Source organism: Gossypium hirsutum, chromosome D04 (genome assembly GCF_007990345.1).
Source record: "Gossypium hirsutum isolate 1008001.06 chromosome D04, Gossypium_hirsutum_v2.1, whole genome shotgun sequence".
Taxonomy (NCBI): domain Eukaryota; kingdom Viridiplantae; phylum Streptophyta; class Magnoliopsida; order Malvales; family Malvaceae; genus Gossypium; species Gossypium hirsutum.
This window is the reverse complement of record NC_053440.1, coordinates 16,018,300-16,045,547: the sequence shown is the minus strand read 5'-3', so window position 1 is coordinate 16,045,547 and position 27,248 is coordinate 16,018,300. Positions and strand designations below refer to the sequence as shown.

The window sequence follows — 27,248 nt, the reverse complement described above, 5'->3', positions numbered from 1 at the left end:
ACCCTTGTCTGTTTCTTTTTATAATTTTAATTGCTTGCAAGTGGATTCAATTGGAGTCGCTAACATCATCTAGCTTGGACTGAACTTCTCTTTTTTAATTCTTAATCTACCCTTATCTTCCCAAATCTTGTGTAGCTGAAGGTTTTCTAGATGTTACTCTTTTCTTTAAAAAAAGAAAAAATTATACCGTACAGTAGAAGTGTCCATGGGCCGAGCCGGGCCCAGAAAAAATTTCGGTCCCCAACTCCTAGGCCCGGGCTAGGCCCGTCCCGAAATATGGGCCTGAAATTTTGTTCAAGCCCGGCCCGGGAAAAAAACTTAAGTCCAAGCCCGGCCCATTTTTTAATAAACACCAAAAAATTATTTTAAAAATAAAAAATAAAAAAAATTATTTTAAAAATATTTTAAAATTAAAGAATAAAAATAAAAAATATATATTTATTATATTCGGGCCGGGCCGGGCCCGAGTAAAAAAAGTTGTGCCCGAGGCCCGGTTTTCCCAAACCCATATTTCGGGCCTATATTTTTACCCGGACCCTCCCATATTTCGGATGGGCCGTCGGGCCGCCCGGCCCATGACAGGTCTACCATGCAGATAGCATTCATAACTTGTTTTAAAAGGTAAAATAAGTGAAAAGAAAGCATTTGTCGTCTTATGTCGATATGTCCGAGTGGTTAAGGAGACAGACTTGAAATCTGTTGGGCTACGCCCGCGCAGGTTCGAACCCTGCTGTCGACGGTTTTTTTCATTTTGTGTTCTTTAATGGACCAGGCCAGGCTTTATCCCATCCAACACATTTCTGGGGCCTTTTTTAACTAATTTATGAAGTGTTTCTTTCTTTGAGGAAACAGACAGCCGGGAAATGGTGTCTTTCGGCTAACCTAGCCTCCTCCCTCAGGGACCAACAAGGGGTTTAGGGCCTGACTCATCCTCCGCTTTGTTTACTTCCGCTCAAGTGGGTGGACTGGATTTGGGAGTCCTATTTTTGTGCCGATGCTATTCATTTTGGGTTGCTTCTTTCTATGTGTTCCTTTTTTGGGTATAAAGGGTGATGGTAGGTGCTCTTTCTCTATACATTACTTGATTTGCAATTCTGCACTATATTCTGCTTTGCTTTATTCCATTTTGCTTTATTTGGTTAAATAATTTGTTCGGTCCATTATTCCATTTTGCCTTGCACCAAAATAAGAAATCCTTGGCTTAACACTACTATTTGATAAAAGCAATCCTGAAATCTCAACAAGGCTCAAGGCTCAAGGTTACCATGTACCGTTGTACACTTTATCCTCATTCTGGCGTGATCATGGGGGTTATCTATTTGTGCATAAAAGTTTTCCCCACAATACTATCCTATAAGCAATCCAGAGGCATCACAGACTTGGAAGATTCTCATTTGTATGGTTTTAAATCCTGATTTCAGACCCAATCAGACTGTCATTAATCAACTAAACTAATTTATTTCAAGAGCTTCTTGTAAAGAACAGCCAAAAGGGAATGTGGTACTCGTCAGTAGAGAAAAAGAATTGTGAATCCGAATAGCTTGATTCGCTAACCTTGGCTTTTCCTAGTCATCAAACCCACTGTCTCTTCTTCGAAAAGCAAAACAACACCTTTATAATCATCTTTTGCTTTTGTTTTCTTTTGTTTTCTCATTTCCATCTCCACTCTTTATATACATTACATATCTGATTACCAACACCAAGTGATCTATATTAAAGGGTTCTAGTGTTGCTGAGAGAGGAAAGATGTCGGATTGGGGGCCGGTTTTCATCGCGGTGGTGCTTTTCATACTTCTAACACCAGGGCTGCTGATTCAGGTTCCAGGGAGATCCCGATATGTAGAGTTTGGAAACTTTCAGACTAGTGGAGTATCCATCCTGGTGCATTCCATTATTTATTTTGGATTCATCTGTATCTTCCTTATAGCTATTGGTGTGCATATGTATGTTGGCTCATAGCTGACCAAAACCAACTACCCAACTCTGTTAGAATCTCTAAATTTGTGGTTTTGTATGTATTTTCTGTTTCGGTTTGCATGTGTCTTTTTTAAACCAAAGTTACTATAGTGATATTTTTGTTTGTCATCTGATTTTGTTCTTCACATTAATCTAGCGAAAAAGTTTGATAAATAAAATGTTTTATTCTGGTTTGTGAATCTGCTTCTGTCTTATTCATGCTTACTCAAGAATCATCTGCTAATGGCTGAGAGGTGGGGAAGGGCATTATTATCATTTCTTTATACAGCTTACTTTTTCATTATTGTGCTGGAAACGGTCGTTTTCCTGAAGATTCCTTAAAAATGAGCAAACAATTCTGAAGGTTGACTTAATCATTTACCCTTGAGCTCATATTTGACTTGACAGGTTTCTAGGTTATCAGATTTGCATATGCTTACTAGTTATGATTAATTTATGGTGGAAACCAACAAAACGGTGATATGTACTTGTATCAGCAGTAGTTCCATTTACCAGCTCCAAATTTGGCATTCAGGTGGATAATAAATTTATATGGAGAATGTCAACTTTTCATGCCAGAATCTGAAATTAGGCATTGATGCAGCTAGAGACAAAATGAACTATATTAATGATTGCAGAGCAAAAAATATATATAACATGGCTGTTTGTCTGTTCAAAATGCAATTTATCTTTATGGTTCTAAGCAAGATCAGAATCAAAGATTTACCTTTAGTAGAAAATAGCTGCAATGCTATGTTTGATAATCATAACCGAAGTCTGAATAACATAGAAGCAATGTGAAAAAACAACAAAAGCTAAATAACAGTAGCAAATTCTTCTTCATGGGAGCAGAAAACAGGATAATACAAAATGAAAATCTAATCTTGTTAGATAGAGAGAGTGCCTTTGTTGTTAGACATAGAGGTGGATATGAAGAACCACAAGGAACAGGATGAGGAACAAAGCATAGAGAACAGCATGCACAAAAATTGCAGCCACACTTGTTTTCATGTTCATAAAACCGATGGGTTGATTCTTCCCTGGGATTTGCAAGATTACCCCTGGTGATAGAAATGCAAACAGTGCTGCAGCTACGAAGGGAGCAGCCCAATCTTTCATTTTCTAATATATGCAGCTCCTTCACACACACTAATCTCCTCTAGAGTCAAACTGAAAAAAAGCAAGAACCAAACAAGCATTAAACAGAAAAAAAGCAAAAGAAAGTTTTGTGGATGCTTGTTTTTATGGCTTGTTCAAGCAATTATAGAGAGAAGGAATGATATAATGCTAAAAATAAGAACTGTCAATCATTCCTACTTTCTACTTGTGATCATTTAAATCTCTTGCTTTTTGTTGGGCATGATTTCGTCTTGATGTCAACCCCACAGGCCTTCTATATTCAATTGGAGGAGTAGCCAACTCCTCGTTCGTGATTCTTCCATCATCAATGTCCACTCAAAGATTAGTGTTTTGAAAGTACTTTTTTTCGTTGCTTCTTTTTATCTTCTTTTTCATGCTTTTGATTATTAAAATTTGAGACAACATAGTGGCTTTTTGACAAGAAACTACCTACTCCATCTCCGGCAGAAAGTAATAAATATTTGGGTTAAATCACTATTTAGGACTTGAACTTGATAATTTTTTTCATATTGGGGTTTGAACTTCTGTTTGGTCCAAGTTAGTCCTAAACTTGGCATTTGTTCCCACATTGAGATGGACTTGGCAACTTTTCCCACATTGGGGCCTGAATTTTTTTTATCCAACTTAGGTCCTAAACTTGGTAATTGTTCCCATACTGGGGTCTAAACTTGGCAATTTTTCCAACTGTCATGCCTCGAAATGTGGGTTAAAATTTTCGAGTTAAATCTATAATTTTTGAATATATTTTAATTTTCTATTTGAATGTGCAATTAGGCTTATGTTTGGGCTTGGTCTGTCAAAATGCTGAAAATGGTATCAATAAGTATCGGTACCTTTCTAACAAGTATCGATACCTTCGCATTTTGTAGTGTAGAAAACCCTAGTGTGCCAAAACCCTAGGTATTTAAGTGTAATTTTATTTGGTCGGCCCCCTCTTCTATTCTTTTGTTTTTGCTGCCACCCTTAAACTTGTTTTCCTCTCTTCACTTTTTCCCTTGGCCATTTTCTCCTCACTTCACCATTCTTTTCTCTTTTCTCTTGTTCTTATTCTTCCTTGCTTTTCTTCTTAGTTTCCGTTTCTTGCACCCCTCTTGGGTTGCTGATTCTTTTTTTCCCCCGAATCATTATCAATCGTTCGGTTCATTTGCACTAATAGCTTTGTATGTTTGCCTCTCTATTCTATTTTGCACAATTATGACCCTAACGGTAGATTAGTAAGTGTAAACATTCCGATCCATGGGTAAGATTTGGTTTTCGAATAAATAAATCGTGTGTATGATTTATTTCACTTCCATATTGGTTAATCAGGTTTCTTCGATTCCTGAATCTAATTTATGTCGATTGCTAATGTGTTGTTATTTGTGTGTATACCATTTGAAGGACCGAATGATGACGGGTTCAGAGCATATCTGAATCGTATGAGTCCACCGGAAGAGTGAAGTGTTGCACAAGCGTGTGGGTGAAGGTGTGTGTCTAACCGTGTGCTTTTGTGTGTGTTATGTATGAGTGCCTATTTTTGTGTTTTTCTTGCTGATTTTATTAGTTAATGTTAGTTATTTCATTCTAATGGTTTCGATTGTAATAGGTAACTTTAGATCTGGTTGAAAAATATTCTTTGATATGGTATTGAGAAACCAACGAATCGACTCAGTGGTAAACGAGACTGTGTATGGTAGATCTAGTTGTAGTATGCTTCCATTTTTTTGAATCATTAATGTTGAATATGTGTATAATGTTGATTCAGTGTTAATCCCGCATATATAACTGATGCATGATTACTGTTACTACTTAACCAACAAACTGTTACTGTTTGCATGATAATAGCATGTTAAAACTGTTACTGCTTTCTGACATCGATAGCATGTCATACTAATGCATTGGGGTTTGGGTTGTTGAAGGAGGAAGTTCAAGCATTACATGTCGAATCGGTTCATCGATCATCTATTGGTGGTTCATCCACATAAGCTAAGGCTCCTACTGATTTACTAGCAACTCATCCTCAAAATACTGTTTTGGATTGTAGGGTTGGACGAGTTCTGAGGAACTCTTACTGTGGTGTGTAGGGCTGGATTGGGTAGTGTACTACACTAATATTTATAAGCATGCTAGTAGTTATCGTTTTTCTGTGAATATCGTGATACTAATATGTATTGCATATTGCAACCTTGTATTATGTTATTTACTACTTTATATACTCACTGCTTATGTGTTATGACCATACTAAGCTTCATAGCTCACTCATTAATTTTCCCATCTTTTCAGATAATTTATGAGGTTAGGGCTCGGACTCGACACTCGGAGCACTGTCGTCGGATTTTACTTAAAACTTATTTCTAAACTATTTCATAAACTCTATTTGGATTTTAGATTTGTTAAATGGAATGTGGTATGGACTCCATTACTTATAATTTTTTATAACAAATTTGGAATTGAGATTGAATAAATGAATTACTAAAACAAACTAATGTTTTCCATAAAAATGTGTTTTTAAAACTGAACGGACTATTGGTCATTCGACATTATGTTTGAGCATGGAATAAAAGTTTTTAAAAAGTGATTTTTACTAAGTTTAGCGAAAAGTATCGATACTATGACATTAGGTAATGATACTTGCTCAAATAATTTTTTTCAAAATAAACAGAATGCCAAATTGGTATCGATACTTTGATAAGTATCGATACAAATTGATAACATTTTTGATAAGATATAAAAGTAACATATTTTAATTTCATTCTTAATGCGTTTTTGGATGATTAATTATGCAAATTAGTGGATTTGATGCTTCTAATCCTTTAAATTCATGTTTTTATACTTAGGAGAGCATTTGGGAGTGAAAGGAACAAAAACCGAGCCAAAATTGGAAAAATAAAGCCGTTTTCAAGAGCCACACGGCCTGGGCATTTCCACACAAGCTGGACACATGCCCATGTGCTAGCCCTTGTCGATTTCGCACCCTGCTTCCCAAATACGTGGAGAAACCCAATTTTAGGCTTTCTGAGCATTCTAAAGTCTATAAATACCAATTAGAAGAAGACATAGAGAGCCATCAGAGAAGATCCAAAAAAGCACTCAAAGAACACCATCAAAACCAACTCGGAACCGGATCTCCATCAAGATTAAAAATCTCCTTTTAACTTCTTTCGAAGTTTTATTGAGTTTTTTTATGTCTTGTGCTTTTTCTGACTTTGAGATGTTTTCATTCAAGGGTATGAACTAATTCCCTAGATACCTAGGGAGGATGAAACCTATGATGAATCCTTTTATTATTCTTGTTTTAATATTTTAGGATATTAATTCATGTTTAATATGCTTAATTCAGTGGAGCAAAAGTCTCTGTTTAAGAGTAGATCTAGCATAATTGATTGGAGTTGCATGCAATTCTAGAAATAGGACGACATAAATCTATCGGATTAAAGTCAAATCTAATAAGGGAGTCCATAGATCGAGTTAATACGATGATAGAGATTTTAATTAGAAAGAGATTTCAATTAATCAACCTAGAGTCAGTTGTTCTTACTCTCGAAAGAGATGTTAACATAATTTGGGGATTTTTACGGATCAAGACACAAGTGAATAAATCGTTTAATTCAGATTCATAATAATAGGTGAAGTCTAGGTGGATTCTTTCCTGGGTATTGTCTATCTCATTGGTTAATATTTGATTATTTTCTTGATTCATTCTCTGTTGCGTTCTTAGATAAATTAGTTTAGTAATTTTAGATTAAAACACATCACTCTAATTTGTCGGCTAAATAGTAGAAAAACAGTAATTACTAATACTTTTAGTCCTCGTGGATACGATATCTTTATTCACCGTAGCTAACTATTGTTTGATAGGTGCGCTTGCCTTTTTCATATTTATAGTTAGTTTAGTGACCATCAAGTTTTTGACGCCGTTACCGGGGACTAAAATATTAGTAACACTTTATTTTTATTAATTTAGCCATTAATTTAATTTAATTTTTGTTTTTAGTTTAATTTTTACATTCTAATTTTTATTTTATTTACTTCTGGCTGGTTCTTTTAGTTTATGACAAGAAGAAACCCATCGGGACCATTGTTATTTGACAGTGAAATTGAAAGTCAAGCTCGCAAAAATCGTAGAGAAGCAAAGTAGAGTCGACAAAATTTAATAGACGAACAAGAGGACATTATAATTACTGAGGATATAAGTGATAACCAAGGTATTTAGCTACCTCTTGCAGTTCCTACAAATCCTGTAAATCCTACTTTTGTTCCTCGTACTATGTACAATTATGCCAAACCCACTCTAACTGGGGTTGAATTGAGTATTGTAAGACCCACTATTGCTACAAATAATTTTGAACTGAAACCGAACATTATTCAGATGGTACAATAGTTTGTTCAGTGTGATGGTTTGCAAGACAGATCCAAATACTCATTTCGCCAATTTCTTGGAAATCTGTGATACTTTTAAGATTAATGGCACCACTGGCGACACCATTCGTTTATGGTTATTCTCTTTCTTGTTGATGAACAAAGCTAAAAAATGGTTGAACTCTTTACCACGAGGTTCCATCACTACATGGGTTCAAATGACTGAGAAATTTATTTTAAAGTACTTTCTACCGGCTAAGACAGCCAAGTTGATGAATGATATATCTTCCTTTGTTCAGATAGATTTAGAGACGTTATATGATGCATGGGAGAGGTATAAGGACTTATTGAAACGGTGCCCTCATCATGGGTTACCCTTATGGTTACAAGTTCAAACCTTCTATAATGGTTTGAGCCCTTTAACGAGGCAGTTGATTGACCTAGCAGCCTGTGGAACTCTAAACAATAAAACACCCGAAGTGACTTATGAGTTTATGGAAGAGTTGACACTAAATAATTATCAGTGGCAAGTCATAAGGACGAAGTCGATAAAAGCAACTAATGTTTTTAACTTAGATGCGGTCACCATGTTAGTGAATCAGGTAGAACTTTTAAATAAAAAAAATTGATGGTACATCCGGTGATGCAATGCGATACCAATGGATGAGGAATGAATAATTCAGAATATTTACCCTTTGCTCCTAGCATAGAGAACGGACAAATCAATTATATGGGTAATAATTATAGGCCTCAATATAACCCTTATAGTAATAACTATAATGCAGATTGGAGGAACTATCTCAATTTCTCTTGGGGTGGTTAAGGAAATCAGATAGCACAACCTCCTTCGGGCTTCCAACAACCACCTTATCAGCAAGAGAAGAAGCCGAACCTTGAGGATATGTTGACGAAGTTTATCTCGGTGTCAGAAACCAGTTTTCAAAATATTGAGGCAATATTGAAAAATCAACAAGCATCGATTCAAGGGCTCGAGAACCAAATGGATAAGCTTGCTAAGTTAATTTTAGAACGACCACAAGGTAATTTCCCTAGCAATACCAAAACTAACCCGAGATAGAAACTTTATGCAATTATTGTTCGAGATGATGAAGGGTTAGTTGGATTTGAACAAGAACCAAGGCAAGAAACTATGGTGAATAACGATAAGGTTGAGGTAAGCCAGAAAGAGAAAAAGCCGGTTGCTAAAAAATATAAACCTCTAGCTCCATATCCTAACGTGACGAAGACGAACCACACAGATGAAAAATTTGATAAATTTCTTAAACTCCTAAAAAAATTACATATTAACTTACCATTTGTTGAAGCTCTTTCGCAAATGCCCAATTATGTCAAAATTTTAAAGGAGCTTTTGGCAAACAAAAGGAAGTTAGACGATTCGTCGACTGTGGAGCTAAATGCAGTTTGCTCGACCATCTTACAAACTACCCAACAAACTAAAAGATCTGGGGAGTTTTACTATTCCTTGTTTAATTGGTAGTTTAAATATTGACAATGCTTTAGTTGATTTAGGGGCTAGTATTAATGTCATGCCCTATAAAATGTTAAAACAACTAGGTCTTGGGAAACCCAAACAAACTAGGATGAATATTAAATTAGCGGATAGAACCATTAGATATCCTAGGGATGTTATTGAGGATGTGCTTGTTAAAATAGATAAATTCATATTCTCCATTGACTTTGTTATGTTGGACATGGATGAGGGTAGTGAGTTACCTTTAATTTTAGGTCGCCCCTTCTTAGCCACCGCTAGAACTATTAATGATGTTGGTACGAGTGAATTAGTACTTCATGTAGGTGACGAAACTATTACTTTCTAGACTCATGATTCTTTGAGAACATCTAGTGATCGAGATGATTTTAAATCTTCTGTTAATGTGAGTAACCATATAGCTCAACCTTCTTTGCAGGAAACCCCTCAAGAAAACATAATGGAGTCATGTTTCAGTCAATGCGACAGAAATAAAACGACTTATGAAGGACGAATATTACAAGTCGATGAACTAGATGAATGGCGAACACATGTCAAGGCGAAATCGAGAAAACGCGATAAAGAGCCAAAGCAACGCCATGAGGAGCATGTGAATGGAACAAACCAATTTAAGGTTAGAGAAAAGGTACTGATGGACAAAATGGATCCACGATTTGCCCCTTTAGAGCTTGATGCAAATGGATCAAACCCATTTACGGTACTGAACGTCTTCCCTTATGGTACAATCGAGGTAACTCATCCTAAATTCGACACATTTAAAGTAAACAATACTCAAATTAAACCTTATCTTGGTAGAATAATTGATAGAGAAAAAGAGGATCCTTGGCTCTATGAACCACCGTAACTATGCGTATATGAGGTAAGTCGAGCTTAGACTCTAAATAAGCACTTCTCGTGAGGCAACCCGAGTGTCTAATATTCGACTAATTATTTTAACTTTATTTCATGTTATTTTCAAATTAATTAAATTATTTTTTAAAAAAATCTGATCCATACAACCTGGACACACGGGCATGTCCCAAGCCGTGTGTATAAAGGGGCATTCAACAGTAAGTTACACGACCTGACGACATGACCATGTGACCCACACTACTTAGACACACGGGCATGTCCTTAGCCGTGTGAATCCTAGGAGTTAATTTTTCAAAAATTCTAAGGTTACACGGACTAAAATGGTCTACATGGCCTGGACACGTGTCCTAGGCTGTGTGAGTCCTGGAACTAATTTTTTTCAATTTTATTCCAAGTTAGAGAGTTACATGGGTAAGAGACACTGTCGTGTGGGATTCCACATGGACTTGGGAGAAGCGAAGGAAAACACACACGATCTGGCACACGGCCGTGTGTGCCACACAGTCTAGACACACGGGAGTGTGTGCCACACAGCCTGGACACACGGGCGTGTCCGAGGCCGTGTGAAGACTGGGCTTAATTTTTAATTGCACTCAGGCTGAAAACACGTGTGGCCCAAACCCTAAAATTTCTTTCTCAATTTATCTTTTTCTTCTTCCTCAAACAAGCCACCCCATTTCCCCCATCACCCACCTCCTCTCCCTTCTCCCCATAGTCGACCAACCTCGCCCCCAACCACGCACAACACCGCCTCTCATGCGCAACCCCCATTGTAACTGCAGCCACCATCTTTCGACGATCTTCCCCTTTTACCCTTTGCTTTATTTTATTTATTATTATTTATTATATTATTTATTTTTACTTTACTGATTTGTTTTCTTATTTTTTATTTGTTTTCTTATGCTTATGCTTAAATTTTAATTTATTTATGCTATTTAGTTATATTTCTATTATTTCTAGTATTTTTTTTACTATTATTCTTACAATTACCTTTAATTTTATTGGTATCATTGAGTTTATTTCTTTTCTTTTTCTTTTTCTTTTTATCTTTAATTTTCTTTTTAGTTGCTTTATTATTATTTTCTTAGACTTATTTTATTTATTATCTTTTGAACTATGTTTTTATTTTTATTTTTATGGTTGTTTCTAATTGAGTTGTACCTCTTAATCTTCTTCATTATTTGTGTTTATTTTCTTATTAGTTTTCTCGGAATCATGCACTACATTTAGATTGTCTACAATTTTGCTTTTCACCATTCGGGTGATTTCATCCAATATTCAGGGCAGTGTCAGTTTTCTCCTTCTCTTATGAAAGTCTGCTTACACTGTGATTATATCTGGTTGTACATTGAGGACAATGTACATCTTAAGTGTGGGGAGGTTATTTATATAATCCCTGAATTATATTTTGTGTTTAAGTAATTTTCTCATACCTCCATTAGAATGAATTTTTATCGATTTGAGATTTTTGTTGATGTGTTTTGGATTAATTTGTAGATATTTGTGCATTGGTTGATTTAAAATTTAAGACATGAGAGAATCAAACATAATAAATTTTATTTTCAGAATTAAAAATTTTAGGTTGTTTCCCTAAATTGAAGTATTATCTTGAAGTTTGAGATTTGTAAGTTTGACATCAAAAACCATGATTTTTTTGTGAGATTTTATGCCTTTAGAGCATACATTTTTCTTGCTCATTTTATTATTGGTTATGAGTATGTCAATTTGATTTGTTATTCTAGAACTTGCTTCAATTATACATGTCGAGATCACACCTTTGATTTGATATACTGAGATGATAAAGGCACTTAGGTTTTAACCCACTTATCCCATAAAAAGTATACCTTTTAATTAACCCTTAGTGAACCCCATTGAGCCTAACACACCATTTCTTTATTTACCCATTAATGTTAACCCATAACTCTTTTTTTTTTGTTCGTTGAGACTTTTTCCTGGTTTATTGACTCCCTTTTTGTCGAGATTTGATTTGATTAGTTGTTTAACTATACTTTTCTGTTTGATTTGTTGAATTATTTCTGATTATTCTAGAAAAAAAAAGAAAAAATAAAAAAAATTGAAAAAAATTAATTATTATTTATTTCTATGTTGATTGAGCTTGAATAGTTAAATTCATATTTTGAGAAGAAACTCGTTTTCTTATTCTTGAATAGTTCTTGATTTATACACGTGTTTTTAATTCAGCATTTGTTTATTTTTTCTAGTTTGGTAGTTTATCAATTTGATCTCGATTATAACTAAATTTTCTGGTGTTTTTCCACAACCTTAACCTAAGCTCCTTTACAACCTCTTAAAGACCTTTTAATTTGTGTATCATATCATTTAATAGTGGTGGAGATTTGATTTTCATGAAAGCATATAGTAATGACCGTTCTTGTTTGACTATTAAGTGTTTATTCTTGATCCTTAGACACTTTGAGTGATTTGAGTGAATCTTTAGTAAGAATGTCGATTCTTGTCGATTTTGAATTAAATGTAGTTACTTAGATAAAGGGAAATACCTATGTTTTCGTGCTTTAAATTTTTTTAGCTTGGATTGTTTGAGACTTTAGTGCCTTTTAGTTGAATTGCCAATGCATGATTATTTGTGAATTATTTTGAGACATTATTTATGAGAATTATGAGTTGAGAAAGATTAATTTTAATGAGAGTTGAGGATTTTGCTTGAGGACAAGCAGACACTTAAGTGTGAAGATATTTAATAAGTTATAAAAGTAACATTTTTTAATCCCATTCTTAATGCATTTTTGGATGATTAATTATGCAAATTAGTGGATTTGATGCTCCTAATCCTTTAAATTCATGTTTTAATACTTAGGAGAACATTTGGGAGCGAAAGGAGCGAAAAAGAGCCAAAATTGGACAAAAAAAGTTGTTTTCAAGAGCTAGACAGCCTGGGCATTTCCATATGGGCTAGACACATGCCCGTGTGCCAGCCAATGTCGATTTTGCACCTTGCTTCCCAAATACACGAAAAAACCTAATTTTTAGGCTTTTTGAGCATTTTAAAGTCTATAAATACCAATTAGAAGAAGACATAAGGGAACCATCAAAGAAGATCGAAGAAAACACTTGAAGAACACCATCGGAACCAACTCGGAACTGAATCTCCATCAAGATTGAAGATCTCCTTTTAATTTCTTTTGAAGTTTTATTGAGTTTCTTTATGTTTTGTGGTTTTTCTGACTTTGAGATGTTTTCATTTAGGGTTATGAACTAGTTCCCTATATACTTAGGGACGATGAAACCTATGATGAATCCTTTTATTTAATTTCTATTTTTACGTGATAAATACTTGATTCTTGTTCTAAATTATGTATGCTTATTTCTTGTTTTAATATTTCTGGGATATTAATTTGTGTTTAATATGTTTAATCCAGTACAGCAAAAGTCCCTGTTTAAGAGTAGATCTAGCATAATTGAGTGGAGTTGCATGCAATCCTATAAATAAGACGACATAAATCTATCAGATTAGAGTCAAATCTAATAAGGGAATCCATAGATCAGGTTAATACGATGATAGAGGTTTTAATTAGAAAGAGATTTCAATTAGTCAACCTAGAGTCAGTTGTTCTTACTCTCGAAAGAGATATTAACATAATTTGAGGATTTCTACGGATCAAGGCACAAGTGAATAAATCGTTTATTTCAGATTCATAATAATAGGTGAAGTCTAGGTGGATTCTTTCCTAGGTATTGTCTATCTCATTGGTTAATATTCAATTATTTTCTTGATTCATTCTTTGTTGTGTTCTTAGATAAATTAGTTTAATAATTTTAGATTAAAACACATCACTCCAATTTGTCGGCTAAATCATAGGAAAATGGTAATTACTAATACTTTTAGTCCTCGCGGATACGATATCTTTACTCACCGTAGCTATACTATTGTTCGATAGGTGGGCTTGCCTTTGTCATATTTATAGTTAGTTTAGTGACCATCAATTTTATAAATTTCAAAATTGGCAGAATGCCTAAACCGTATTGATACTTATTTAAGTATTAATAATTTTCTAATTGGTATTGACACCCTCTATAAAACTTGAATTCTTTTACGAAATGGATTACTGACTTTTTCTGAAACTCAATGTTTTACTACGACCATTTTAGTGGCTAGTGTGACCTCCATAATTTGGCCATAATGTTTGGATTGGATTGAGGAGGTTATACCCACATTAAGGCTTGAAATTTAGGGTTTCAAGGACTGACTTGTATAAAAAAAAGTTGAAGTCACAATGTAGGAACATTTGTTAAGTTTAGGGCCTAACTTGGACAAAAAAAATGTTCAGACCCCAATGTGAGAATAATTACCAAGTTCAAAATCTAACTTGGACAAAAAAATATTTTATTCAAGTGTAAAAAAAGTTACCAAATTCAAGTCCCAACATGTGATTTAATCCTAAATAGTTTAATATTTTACAAACACAATGCTCAGTTCATTGGTAAAAACTTATGATATTTCAAAAACATGAAGTTTTTTTTTTAAAAAAAAGATAAACCACTTAATTAGTCATTGAATTTTTCGTATATTTTTATTTTTGTCACCAAACTATGAAAATTTTTAATTTGATCACTAAATTATCCAAATTCATTTTTTAGGTATTTTGCCATTAAGTTTGAAATAGCTGGAGGACATGGCCATTAGAAACTATATGAGTGGTCACTCAACTATGAAAGTTTTTCTATTTTGATCACCTAACTATAATTTTTTTTTGTTTACTCATTAAAGTTTTTGAAAGTATATTTTTTAGTCACCTTGTCATTAAGTTGATAATGGAAGTTTGATGTGTCCTTTTATTTATTTGCCTAATAACGAATTTTTCCATTCAATATTTATATGCTTTTATCAATGTAGTTGTAATTCTTGAAAAAAAAATAGCCCTAAACATTCTTACTCATATTTGGTGCTAGAAAGTTTTTTTAAAATATTTTTATTTGACGCTAGTAAGATTTAAGTGTTTTTTGCCACAGGAGAACTACTATTTTAACATAAAAAATATATTAAAAAACATTATGTTGACCTATGATCTTTTTGGTGTCGAAAACTAAAAATCTTTGAGTTTTTCAATGCCGGAGAAGCATCGTTTAATCTAAAGTGTTAAAAAAATTACTAACAAATTATGATTTTTCTGGTATAGGCAACTAGAATCCTTTGAGTTTTCCTACGCTGAATAACACCATCTAAGAGCATAAAACGAAAGGTAGAGAGATAAAAAAAGACCTATAATTAGGATTAAATTGATAAATTTTGTAAATATTGAGTACTAAATTTTTTGGTTTTTTAGAATTGTTACTAAATTGAAAGAATGTATAAATATTGAAGGGTTAAATTTGTTGTTATACCAATAAAAAAGGCTATTTATAACTTCCATTATCAACTTAGCAACATGATGACTAAAAAGGAAATCTAATTTCAAAAACTTTATAGACTAAATTGAAAATTTTTTATAGTTGGGTAACCAAAACAAAACCCTCTCATGGTTAAGTGACCTTTCATGTAGTTTATAATGACCACATCATCCAACCGTGTCAAACTTAACGACAAAGTGGCTAAAAAAAATAAATTCAGATAATTTAGTGATTAAATTGAAGATTTTCATAATTCGATGACTAAAATAGAAGTATGTGAAAAGCTCAGTGACTAATTAAATAATTTATTAAAAAAATCTAGCAATTTTGTTAAACTTTTATAGACTTCTTTATATAAAAGTTATGCCATGATCAAAAGTAAAGTTGTTGCCTTTATCAACAAAATATAAAAAAGTAATTAAAATAAAATCTTTCATCTTTAAAACCAATATCGAAGGGCATAAGTTTAAGTACATTCAAACCTTTATTACCCTTAATCCATAATCCTAATCCTAATCCTAATCCTAATCCCATTTCCGCTAATCAAAACTTGACAAATATAAATCTAATGGCTACAATTAGATTCACGAGGAGTCGACACTTAGCTGTGGCAAGTAAGCACCTATCCCCGACACAGCCAGGCCCCAATCACACGTTCCCACTCCCCAGCTGTCTCTTTCAAGTTTCATCTTTTAGTCCCCCTGGCCATAATCCCATCTTCCTCCTAATCCTACCCAGAAACAATCTAGTAATTTCACTTTCCTCCTCTGGAAAAAAAGGGAACTTTTATAACTGATTTCTGAAGCTCTTCTTAGTATAGTTGGAGGCAAGGAACTATTTTTAATGGCAGATTGGGCTCCAGTTCTTATTGGGGTGGTGCTATTTGTGTTGCTATCACCAGGGCTTTTGTTTTCATTTCCAGGGAACAGCAAGCAGCTGGAGTTTGGGAGCATGAAAACCAATGGCAAGGCCATTGCTATCCACACTCTTCTTTTCTTTGCCATCTATGCTGTTTTGATTGTGGCCCTCCACATCCATATCTATACTGGCTGAATCTGACCCTGATGCTACTCCCCCACCAGTGAGAGTCTTGGTGTTGGTCTCTCTTTTCAAGACCTCTATTGGGTTGTTTTACTAGGTTAATCTTTGAATTCGCTTGTCTTAGTTTTTAACAAGTTACAAAAAAATTTGTCCTAGTTTTGAACCAATAAACATGAACGTACTTGAATAAACAAATCAAACAAGTTAAAACAATACAATGATTTTTATTTCTTTGGAGTGTGTGCTAATTCAAGCAACAGCCGTCCACACATGGCCATTCCATTGCCATATTAGGCCGTCCTGAGGCTTGTTACTGTCAAGATAACGTGGTACCCAAGGTTCCTCTTCCGGTTATGAACCTTTTCCTTTGTCTTTTGGTTCTCTCTTTCTTCTCCCTTTGTCTTTAAATGGCTACTATTTTATTGAGAGGTTCACTCAACCCCATCTCATATATGTCCTAGAAGAGATATTGTGCTGGAAACAAAGGAAGAGGGATGTCGGGAGATTGGGGGCCAGTAGTGGTGGCAGTGGTGCTGTTTGTGTTGTGTTCACCAGGGTTGCTGTTTCAGCTGCCTGGAAACAAAAGAGCAGTGGAATTTGCTAACTTCCAGACGAGTCCAATCTCCATTTTTGTTCATACCATCATATTCTTTGGGCTAGTCACTATCTTTGTGATTGCTATTGGCATTCACATTTATTCAGGGTAGAATAATAAACTATCCCCTCTTCTTCCATTTCCATGCTGCTTGTTCCATTTTAAGACTTTCATAAAGGGATTCTTATTAGTCTTCGAAACTGCCTACATAATTTTTACTTTCAAGAGATATCAAACAATGCTTGCATTATATTACTGTTTTAATTATTCCAGTTTCTTCATTCTTGAGACAAGTTCATAGTTTATAGTTTGATGCCAATTGCCTTTAATAAAAGAAAGCAACGGGTTGTTAGTGGAAAATTTCGATCCCCCAAATTTTAAATCCACCAGTTTCTTATAACTTTAGCTCATTTTAATTAGTACTAATTTGAAAAGAATTTGAGCTACAATAAACTTTCAGCTCCCTGATGATATTTTGATTGTGTTGACAACGTTGAAATTTTTTTATTCAAGTAACAATATATATTTTGTATACAAATAATTATTCATTTGAGATCCTAAATATAACAGAATCTAATGTTAATAATATCAATAATATGTATTAGCTTCGGAGAGGCTGGTAGCTGCTACAAAATAGGTTATTTATTTGTAATCACTTAGTTGTATTTCTTCAAAGTAATATAACACTTTTAAGTGCATTTACTCAAACACTAGGTGTACTTAGTTTTCTTGTAGCTTTTCTATTTGCTTTTTGCTTCTTTGCTTGATTGTTTTCTTTCACTTTATTTCGATGTCTTAGAGAATTTCTTTAAGAATTCTAGTCTTCTTGAGGGATATACTGACTTAGGTGGATCTGAAGCAAAAGAATCGCCTAAGGTCGTGCGGTTTGCCAAATTAAAGTTCTAACCCTGTGACAGTTGGTGTCCAAGCCAAGGTTCGAAGGTGTCAAGTAAGATGGTGAAAGAAGTTGAAGATGAAAAGGAGCTTGATAAGGAAATTATATTAAGGCTTCGATCAATAATACTCAATTCTGCAAAAGCGAAAAGGGATTGCAAGCAAAAAATGTAACATCCCTCGCTCGAACCGATCGTCGGGTCAGAGTTATAAGATGTCACATTCAATGCGAGAGCAATTACCGTCAAATTCAAAGTAAAAAAAAATTATATATTCTAATATGAGTCAATTACCAAAGAGATCAAAGATATCCTATGAGGGTAACACACTTATGACAAAGTCATTGGACGAGCACTGAATAGTTTGGAGAATGAATATTATTCTAAAGAGATCAAGGATATCCTATGAGGGTAACACACTTATGACAAAGTCATTGGACGAGCACTGAGTAGTTGCTTTCGTAATGGTATGTCGTTGGGGGGAGCTTGATCGCCTCCAGACGTACCAACGTCCAAAGTAGAAATCCTACACAAAAGATATGAAAAGCGACATTTGCAAGTATACGGGTCAGATTGTAATATAGTTACAACGGAGTAGGTAAGTACTTCGAGGATCGTACCTAAATGAGGCGAGCACTAAATTAATTCTAATCTAAACATAAATAGATCTAATTTTTTACTTTAATTAAATTATAGTACGAAGAATTAATAGAACATGTTTGATAGACTGTACTAAAAAAATAATAAAAGAAATAAAAAAAGTAAATAAATAAAATACGAGAAATCAAATAATCAAATATGTATCCAATCTGGGCATGGGCAGTCATAATCAACTATTGTCTCGGGTTTTCTTGTTCACTCAACTAGTCAATACCTTAACAGGATCTTCCAATCTTCCACTGAAATATTGAGTTGGCAAGAAGTACTTATCTTCCAACCTCACAATCCAGACCGGTTCAGGGTTAAGGTGTTCATGGATAGGCCATACCAATTTTGGGTTAATTCTCACCTTGATGACTTCCTAGGGTTGTCAGGCCTAGGGTTTAGATTCATTCTTTCCTAAACATCTGATTCGTTAATAATTCCCTACAAAACAGTTAATTATTCATACCTCCACTCGCTAATCCCCCACAGGTGGATTAGTTCCTCATGGATCTAATAAACGGTATAATCTTAGAAGAAGCCAGATTTGTATTGAAATTAAGTGCAGGGATTCACAGAGTTCGATAGTATTTCCCAAATCTAATTTCTCCACAAAAGTAAATAACAAGAACGAAAATAAAATCTAAAACCTAAGGAAAGAGAAAAACTAAATCTCAAGGGAAAATTTATATAATATCAAAGGTGCCCATAACATGTTCTAAATGAGCCTATTTATAGACTTTAGGGTGGTTGTCGTCTTTAACCCTAGGTCAGCTGTCGTCCTCGTGCTTAACATTTAATTGTGCGGACCAAAACGCCTATGGCTCATAACTATTTCCCATATAGAAGCGATGTGGCGACACACAAGGTTTTGTGTCGCAACATTGAGGGCAGTATGCTCATCTTTAGGGTGTCTTCAAGGGTATGTCACGACATCCTCAGGCTATGTCGCGATAGTGAAGGCAGTCCTGGAATTCTTCTATTCTGCTCTTTATGTTACAACACCCAATGCTCCATGTTGCAACCTAGTGACCAGTATTGAGTTAGTACGTCTTCTAATGGTCTTCTGCACATTCATAAAGTATATTAGCTCACCTTTAGACCTCATTCGGCCCCTCAGGTCAATAAAAGACTCAAATTACACATTTTATTAAACTTAACTAAATTTACAGAAATGTAATTAAAACTTAACTAAAATGTTTATGTTCAAGCTCCTAAAGTGTGAAAACTAGTTTAATCCGCTACACCGAATTACGATATATCAAAGCTTAATCACGATACTATAGCGGAATGAATTTGTGATTAAATAAATTTATAATTAATAGGTGAAAAGGTGGAATGTAAGTATAAATCATTTGAGCCTCAATTACATATGTCCAATCTATCTTTTCACTAGTTCATTGAAACTAGAATTAGATTGCGTGTTTGAATAGAAATAAACGAAATGAATAGAAAAAGAGAAATGAGAAACATTTAGGAATGATTATGGTTTTCTCCGAAATGGAGAAATGAAATCATTTGTAAATGAATGTAGGTTTGCAGAAACAGAAACGAAAACGAAAACGAAAACGAAAATGGAAATGGAAATTGAAATTTACAATCCTATATAGGATTACTTAAAAAATGATGGAAGAATAAGTTTATGTTTTTGGACTGTTTTAAAGCCCGAAAATTAAAATAAATCATTCTTTTATAGTGAACATGTTGAGTTGTGATATATTGAATGAATTTTCTCGAAATTTTACTAGGGGTAAAATTGGGATGAGAAAATTATTTAATATGTAGATATTAAAGTTTATTTTGGAAAATAGAAAAATTGAATTGGGTTGGATCATATTACAGAGTACTAGATCAAAAAGGCCTAAGAAGTACTTGTAATTAGACCGGGTGTGAGAGATACCCAAAACCCCTCATATAACATGCAGGGGGAGGCAACCCTAGTAGAAATACAAGGGTGATTCATTCACTCCTCTCCTACTCTAAGTAGGATGTTGTTTTTCTATTTAAAATAAACCTCTACAACTCTACAAGGGTTATACCTTCTCTTTCTATAAATAGATGGCACCAGTAGAGTTATTAACACAACTTTTGAGAGATTATTATTCTGTCGAAAAATAGAGAGAATTTATTCTCAACTTATAAACATATTTTCCAGAATAACAATTTTACTGTTTTCTATTAAAAAAGAGAGAATTTTCGTTTTCACCCCAAAAGGAGAAAAACCTTTTCTAGTTCTGTTTTTCAATTCAATTGGTTCGAGCCTACACTTGAAGCAGTTCGTGATAAGAGAATAGCGGAGAAGACCGTTTGGTTGAATGTTGGAAAACATCAAGGATCTGCTTACTTGAAAAGACATATACATATTCGGTTAAGGTTTATTACTATAAATATCACAAATCGGATTGGTTTTCAAAATTTTAATTTTTCGTTATGCAAGAAAACTATTTTCAAACCGAAGTTTTTCCAACAATTGATATCAAGAGCAAGGTTGTGCTATGTTTATGGTGTAAGCCAAGAATAAATCTCTCTTCATCTTATTTCATTATCATTTTAGAGAAATGTACGTGAATGAATACAATATTATATATTTGTTATGTTATTATTATTTTTTGCCAAGGTTGTGGTTTTTAGGTAATAGACTGTTGACTAGTCTCCACATATGATTATTTTTATTTATAGAATTCTTATGAGTTGGAAACAGAGATAGGACATAAATGTAATTTGTCCAAAAAGGAGTTTATGACGAGGAGAAGATGGAGCGATGATAGTTGAAGACATAATGAATGCCTTGTGAAGAAAAACTATGTATTTTTTTTCATTTATTTTCTAGAAATAGAACCATAGAAACCTTGGTTGACAATTTTATTTAATTACCCATCTCTTTATATATTTGTTTAATAATTATTTATGATATAATTGTGATATATATGTATGGGATGATCCACAATTGATCTATTAAAGATAAGAACTGTGGTAATGAGAAAATACATGTCTTGTATTGTTCCATTCACTTCTTTAGGTTATTCGATTATTGTGAGAAGTGTGATAATAAGAAGGTGCATGTCTAGGATTGGATCTAGTAAGGTAAACTTGGTTTTTAAGTGGTCAAATACAACTCACCTCCCTTTACTAAGAACCTACTTGGTGCACAGTTCACATTCACTTTTTTAGTTTTTCCCTTAAAATAAAAATTATGGTGAATCAAAATTTTTTGATTGAATCTTGTGAATAATTGAATGTGAATATTATAAAATTACCATAGCATGTCATGCATACATGAGATAAGCTTGCCATATAATTTAGGAAAGAATGCTACATGTACTTGTCATGCATATATTGATCATACATGATTGAAACTGGAAATTATAAAAGCCTTGCAAGTTTTTTTAAATATTGAGTGGGAGAAGGTCTCTAAACAAGACCTACAACCTCCATCAAGGTTCTTTTGTGATGGCATGACTAGTGCACTACCCCACGATAGGATTTCTATGTGGATTTCACTAAGGAGATTTCTTGAAAGTAAGAAGAATTATCTTGTGATTGAATGATAATTGGACTGATCCTTGTGGTAGGCATTATCATATGATAGGTCAAGAAATTCTATCTTCAAAAGAGGGCAATTAGTCAAAGCATGCTATTCGGTGAGATTGTCCCACGATGACTCATTTGTGGTGCATGATGCGACAGGTGTTGAGAGTTGGTGGTTATACACTTAAGATCTTCTAATTAAGTAACTCCCCACGGAACTATGCTTAAGTTAGAATGATAGCCAAACATTACACGTTTATTAGTGCGTGTGAATGCCTAAGAAATTACGTTCATGTACTAATTGGATGGAAATATCCATGTTCTTACTAGTTGTTCATGAGCATCCCAATGTGGCTTGATTTAATGGGTGTAGCAATTATCGTTACAATGACTTACAAATGTTTTCAAGGTTTAATGTAATACGTATGCATCATCTTAATGCATATCGTAATGTTGCAAAACGTTTTCAAACATTTGCTTAATACAAATATGAGTGTTTTATTTTAAGTTCAAAAATGGCACAAACTCCCTTATTGAACATACTCACTGAAAACAAATTGAACAAAAATAACTATAAGGAATGAAAAAGGAACTTGATAATTTTCCTGATCTGTGAGAAACTTAAAATAGTTATTGATAATAAGTGCCCACCGACTACTCAAGCTGAGGCTAGAAAATGCTGGGAAGATTCTAATGAGGTAACTCGTTGCTACATGCTGGCAAGCATGACCAGTACTCTGTATAAACAACTGGAAAGCTATAAGACTACTAAAGCGATTCTAGATAAGCTAGAAGACATGTTCGGAGGCCAAACTACCTTGGCTCGATAGTCTGCCATAACTAGCTTGATGAATGCCCAACAAAAGCCCATCACTTCGGTCAAAGACCATATGATCACTCTTATAGGCTACTTTCCTGAGGCTGCAAACAATGAGGCCAATTTGGACCAGAACAGTCAAATTGAGATGGTGTTCAATAGCTTGTCAAAGGATTTTGCTAGTTTTGGGGCTGCATATAATCTTGGAAATAAAAACCTGACACTTACACAACTTATGAAGTAGTTACATCCTATGAGTTGATGTTGAACAACAACCTAAGATCTCTGGGCCACCACAAGTGGAAAGGAAGAAAACCAGAAAGCCTAAATGCTTATTCTACAGCAAGAAAGGGTACTTCAAGACAAACTATAAAAAGTGCAAGAAAATCATTTTCAAATCAGATTTTCCAACATCAAGGTCATTACCATGGATCAAAATGACTTTCAAACATAATCAAGATTTCATACATTCAAGTTTGTTCCAAAACTATAACAACCTTACCTGAACTGTTCATCGAATCTATGTTTGGGGTGTCACAACTGGACTGGGTTCACGAACAATATTAGAATTTTTAAAAAAAATCAAACTGTATTACCTATTTATAAAACTTACAATAGAGACAAATATTTTTAAATAAGGTTTACTGTTGAACCCCCAAACTCTAAGGGCATTACATATTTACAATATATATATTCGACGCCATGTCGAAGTCTCTGAAGGTACCCCTTTCCTATGTACATACACTCCACTAATAGAGCTCATTGATCCAACACTGTCTAGCTTGATCCCTCATCGAGTCTCTTATTCCACAAATCCTACAAAACACAGGCCACAGTTTGGTAAGTTTGGATTATCTCAGTGAGTATCTAAATTACTTGAAATTAGACCCCATCTTCCACGGGTTAAAAAAAAGAAACTACAATACAACTAACTCCCTACTTATGTGAGTAAAGCCTCTTAAACTCATAGTTATAGGCTCTGAGTTATTCCAAATCCCATCCTTTTGCAGATAGATCGCTAAACGAATTACCCTGGCAATCCTATCAATCCACAATCAGTCTTGGCGCATTCCTTGGATGTCTCACCATTTCTGTGGACTCTATTATTTCCTTTAATTGTATTGATTCTTCCATTTATTCCTAGTGTGGACTCTTCTTTCCAACATATTCTTATAAGGTAATCCCATAGGTTTACCCTCCTAAAGGTCCTTGGATATGTTTCCCCTTAGCAAACATTTCGACTTTGTTTAGTCCATCGTAGATTCCTTATCGTACCATAGTCTCGAAGGACTTGCTGATGTCCCAACTGCTGAGATAGCTATTGAGGTCCCCCGCCACTCTGGCAGACTAGGTTCCACTTAGGATGCTTAGTGGTTGGGTTATTTCCTTGTAATCATCCTCATTCGAGATACCATGCTTATAAGTGTAACATATCCATCTGCTGTGGGTCACTTTGACCTATAGTACCCAACATATTATCATCGGAGTTCACAATTTTTCTCACATGCTGGTTCCCTACTCAAACAAGCCATTTGGCTAATACTTCCTCAATAGTTTTCCTTTACCAAATAATAGTCTTGACAAACATATCTGACACTTGGTCTATTATTTTTAATTTCTCTCATATGACGAGTTCTAACTAACCCTTCTTTTCATTGTAGATTAACCGACGTACTTTATGTTGAATTTCTAGTTTACAAGGCTTCTCTAAGCACTCTTTGGTAGTTCTTAATTGCTGATCCTTAACTGCGATCCCCCGTTAGCCTATCTTTCATTCAGCTATACCCCAAGCACCACTGGTGTATAAAATCCCTTGATTATTTCTTGCTGGATTACCACACATATGCCCTACTGGCTTTCACAACTACTATTCTAACAGTCTTTTCCCACTTTTATTACATTTTCCATTCATTTGGGGGATTCTTTTAACCTGTTGGAGACTTTTCTTTTACCCATTTTTCCTTTTTTGCTATGCTTCCCACGATGACCATCATGATTGACTACCCGTGTTTATTGTCACAGCAGACTACCCCTTGTATGGTGTCCTGGCGAACTCCACAAGCTTTAGTAGCTGAACTATGGTCTTACTTGTCAAACCCTATGTTTAATGTCTTAGTAGACTCCATTGGTTGCCATAGTTGAGCTATGACCTTACACCTCATAATCCCTATGTTTACTATCCTAGTGGACTTCCTCGTTTATACTGTCCCGGTGGACTATATTGGTTTTCATAACCCGGCTATGGTCTTACGCCTTTAACCTCTTGGGGGTGTCATCCTGAACGACCTTACCGCTGTTGTGATGTCACCCCATAGAGCCTACTGACCGACATCGCGATGATGCTCTATGAAACCTAAATATTTTCGTCATGGTGTCATCCCGAAGGACCTATTTCACATTTCACCTTGATGCTGAAACACCGAAGTGACCCTTCCGTAAGGCCCAAAGCTTCGCACATCGCAGTTTGCTCCCACCAATCTCGGATGGCGAAATCGTAACGAAATTCCAATTTTCCTTTTTCCAATTCCTCCACCCATTCCTCCATTCATCATCCTAACCTTGATACTCGAACACCGCAGTGTCCCCTCTACAAGGCCCTGAGCTTCACACATCACAGGTGCACACAACAACACCGTATGGCGGTATCTAACATAATCATCCTCTCCCAATCATTACTCCATCTAACCTTGATTGTAGATAGACTTTGATCTCGACCATCTATGTAATTTAAACTGTACTGTTTGATTTGGGGGAGTTCAATTATAAATAGAGACGTTTTTCCTCATTTGTAATTACTTAATTGTATTTCTTCAAAGTAATATAACACTTTTGAGAGCATTTACTAAACTTGGTGTGCTTAGTTTTCTTGTGGCTTTTCTGTTCAATTTTTGCTTCTTCGTTTGAGAGTTTATTTTCGCTTTAGTTCGGTGTCTTAAAGAATATATTTGAAAATGCTTGCATTCTCGAGTGATAGGTTGACTTAGATAGATTTAAAGTAAAAGAATCGCCTAAGGTCACGCGATTTGTTAGACTAAAGTTAGACGTAGTCATGAGTAACATAGACAACAAAAATCTTTAGCCTACCGAAAATGGTCCTTATTGAAGATCTATATGAGAGATTTAAAAGTTTGGAGTAGGCAAATGGTTAATCAAATAAACTGTAGTTTGAAATGCTTGTGACCAATTTGAGTCGAAAGCGAAATATGATGAAAAAGGGTGACACCAGTTTCTACATCAAATTAATTTACTTTCACTGTTATTACAAACTCATGCACATGCAGTACAAGCTAAAAAGTCAAAAGCGCCTCAACCTAAAAACAAGACTAACCATGCTTAATTATGCATAATAAGACAATCGCAGACCAATCTGTAAAGTCTTCAAATTGTGTGCACAAAATGAAAATCTTCTTGGATACGGCAACTGGCAAAAGGAAATTTTATTACTTAATGGAGCACCAATAGTATTTAAGAATTTTATGTTTCAAGCTTGAAACGTTCTTGAACAGAAGAGATGTAAGTAGCAGCCTTAATATCAACACTTTCATCACCAGTAACGCCGAAGAAGTTGTCGATTTGGCTCAACTTTTCTCGGTTCTTGTCACCTGGTACAATGTATGAGATCTGTTTTGGTTGGGAAATCATGTAATCCTGGTGAACTCGAAAGCTGATCGAAGCTGATGTCGAAGAACCTTGGTTTGGCTTCACCTTGCTGCTGTACTGCCTAGTCGGAACCCCCTTAACTGCTCGGTAGAATGGCGTCAGTTTCCCCTTGAAGAACCCTTGACGCTTGCTGTTGAACTCCATGTTAATACCTGTCTAGCTATTTGACTTGAGATCAGTTGATGAAATGATAATTACTGAGTAGTATCGGAAGACAAGGGTAGGGTGGCCTTATATAGTAGTTGCTTGTGCACTGTTTCATTGCCTGAAAAACCAGTTTCAGATAAACATGGAAATTTTTAATGCAATGTGGTCCCTTAAGTATATATATATATATATCTAGGAGAATAATTTTGCATAATTTTACCTATATATTCCAATCATTTCTTAACAGTTCTAAAGACTTTGTTGGATACGGAAACTAGTAAAGCAGATTATGTTTTTTCTTTCCGGGGCATATATTTATAAATAATTATATATGTCTTATAGATTTTTTTTTATGAATTATAAGAGGAAAAAATTTTAACAATAACGTGACTAATGCAATCAAAATTAGGCCACATTTAAAGTGGTGAACACCCTAATAATCAAATCAACACACAGTTGTATGCGTTAAAAGATATTAAGTTATTATGGATGCTTTCTACATTTTATGAAACCGCTAGCCTACAGATATATTTTATTATTTTTAGGAGAATCAGTGCCAAATTGGCTAAGAGAATGCCTTTATCAGTTAGGCAAAGCAGTAGATCGTACCAAATATATATAATCTGTTTCTTCTCTCTGATTTGCAATTGTTACGACTTTTAGAGAGCTCGTTTGCATCCAGCTAGCTACCAATCTTCTTGCCTTAGCTCGAAAGGCACCAACATTGCCCAATTTTGGCAGAGGCAAGACTTCCTGGCTGAG

At 34.7% G+C, this 27,248-nt stretch overlaps 4 protein-coding genes, 1 long non-coding RNA gene and 2 other non-coding genes across 7 annotated transcripts; 4 read left to right on the top strand and 3 right to left on the bottom strand.

Moving 5' to 3' along the window:
• Nucleotides 1-657: 657 nt before the first annotated feature.
• On the top strand, nt 658-739 carry TRNAS-UGA (transfer RNA serine (anticodon UGA)). The gene has a single exon. It is a non-coding gene; the product is annotated as a tRNA-Ser (tRNA).
• Nucleotides 740-838: 99 nt separating this feature from the next.
• LOC107899728 (uncharacterized) lies at nt 839-2,152 on the top strand. The gene is made up of 2 exons (XM_016825515.2): nt 839-1,055; nt 1,720-2,152. The coding sequence occupies exons 1-2, from the start codon at nt 1,053-1,055 to the stop codon at nt 1,957-1,959; spliced, it is 243 nt and encodes an 80-aa protein (XP_016681004.2). The 5' UTR covers nt 839-1,052; the 3' UTR covers nt 1,960-2,152.
• Nucleotides 2,153-2,287: 135 nt separating this feature from the next.
• LOC107899731 (uncharacterized) lies at nt 2,288-3,427 on the bottom strand. The gene is made up of 2 exons (XM_041092063.1): nt 3,274-3,427; nt 2,288-3,126 (listed from the first exon to the last, which is right to left on the bottom strand). The coding sequence occupies exon 2, from the start codon at nt 3,073-3,075 to the stop codon at nt 2,869-2,871; it is 207 nt and encodes a 68-aa protein (XP_040947997.1). The 5' UTR covers nt 3,076-3,126; nt 3,274-3,427; the 3' UTR covers nt 2,288-2,868.
• A 622-nt stretch (nt 3,428-4,049) lies between these two features.
• Nucleotides 4,050-5,529, top strand: LOC107899732 (uncharacterized). Its single transcript, XR_001684803.2, has 3 exons — nt 4,050-4,336; nt 4,477-4,561; nt 5,359-5,529. It is a non-coding gene; the product is annotated as an uncharacterized lncRNA (long non-coding RNA).
• Nucleotides 5,530-7,700: 2,171 nt separating this feature from the next.
• On the bottom strand, nt 7,701-7,807 carry LOC121216693 (small nucleolar RNA R71). The gene has a single exon (XR_005912873.1). It is a non-coding gene; the product is annotated as a small nucleolar RNA R71 (small nucleolar RNA).
• Nucleotides 7,808-16,552: 8,745 nt separating this feature from the next.
• Nucleotides 16,553-17,969, top strand: LOC107899729 (uncharacterized). Its single transcript, XM_041092062.1, has one exon. The coding sequence runs from the start codon at nt 16,699-16,701 to the stop codon at nt 16,909-16,911; it is 213 nt and encodes a 70-aa protein (XP_040947996.1). The 5' UTR covers nt 16,553-16,698; the 3' UTR covers nt 16,912-17,969.
• An 8,184-nt stretch (nt 17,970-26,153) lies between these two features.
• Nucleotides 26,154-26,483, bottom strand: LOC107898475 (uncharacterized). The gene has a single exon (XM_016823936.2). It carries the CDS (start codon nt 26,481-26,483, stop codon nt 26,154-26,156), a length of 330 nt encoding a protein of 109 aa, XP_016679425.1.
• Nucleotides 26,484-27,248: the final 765 nt, after the last annotated feature.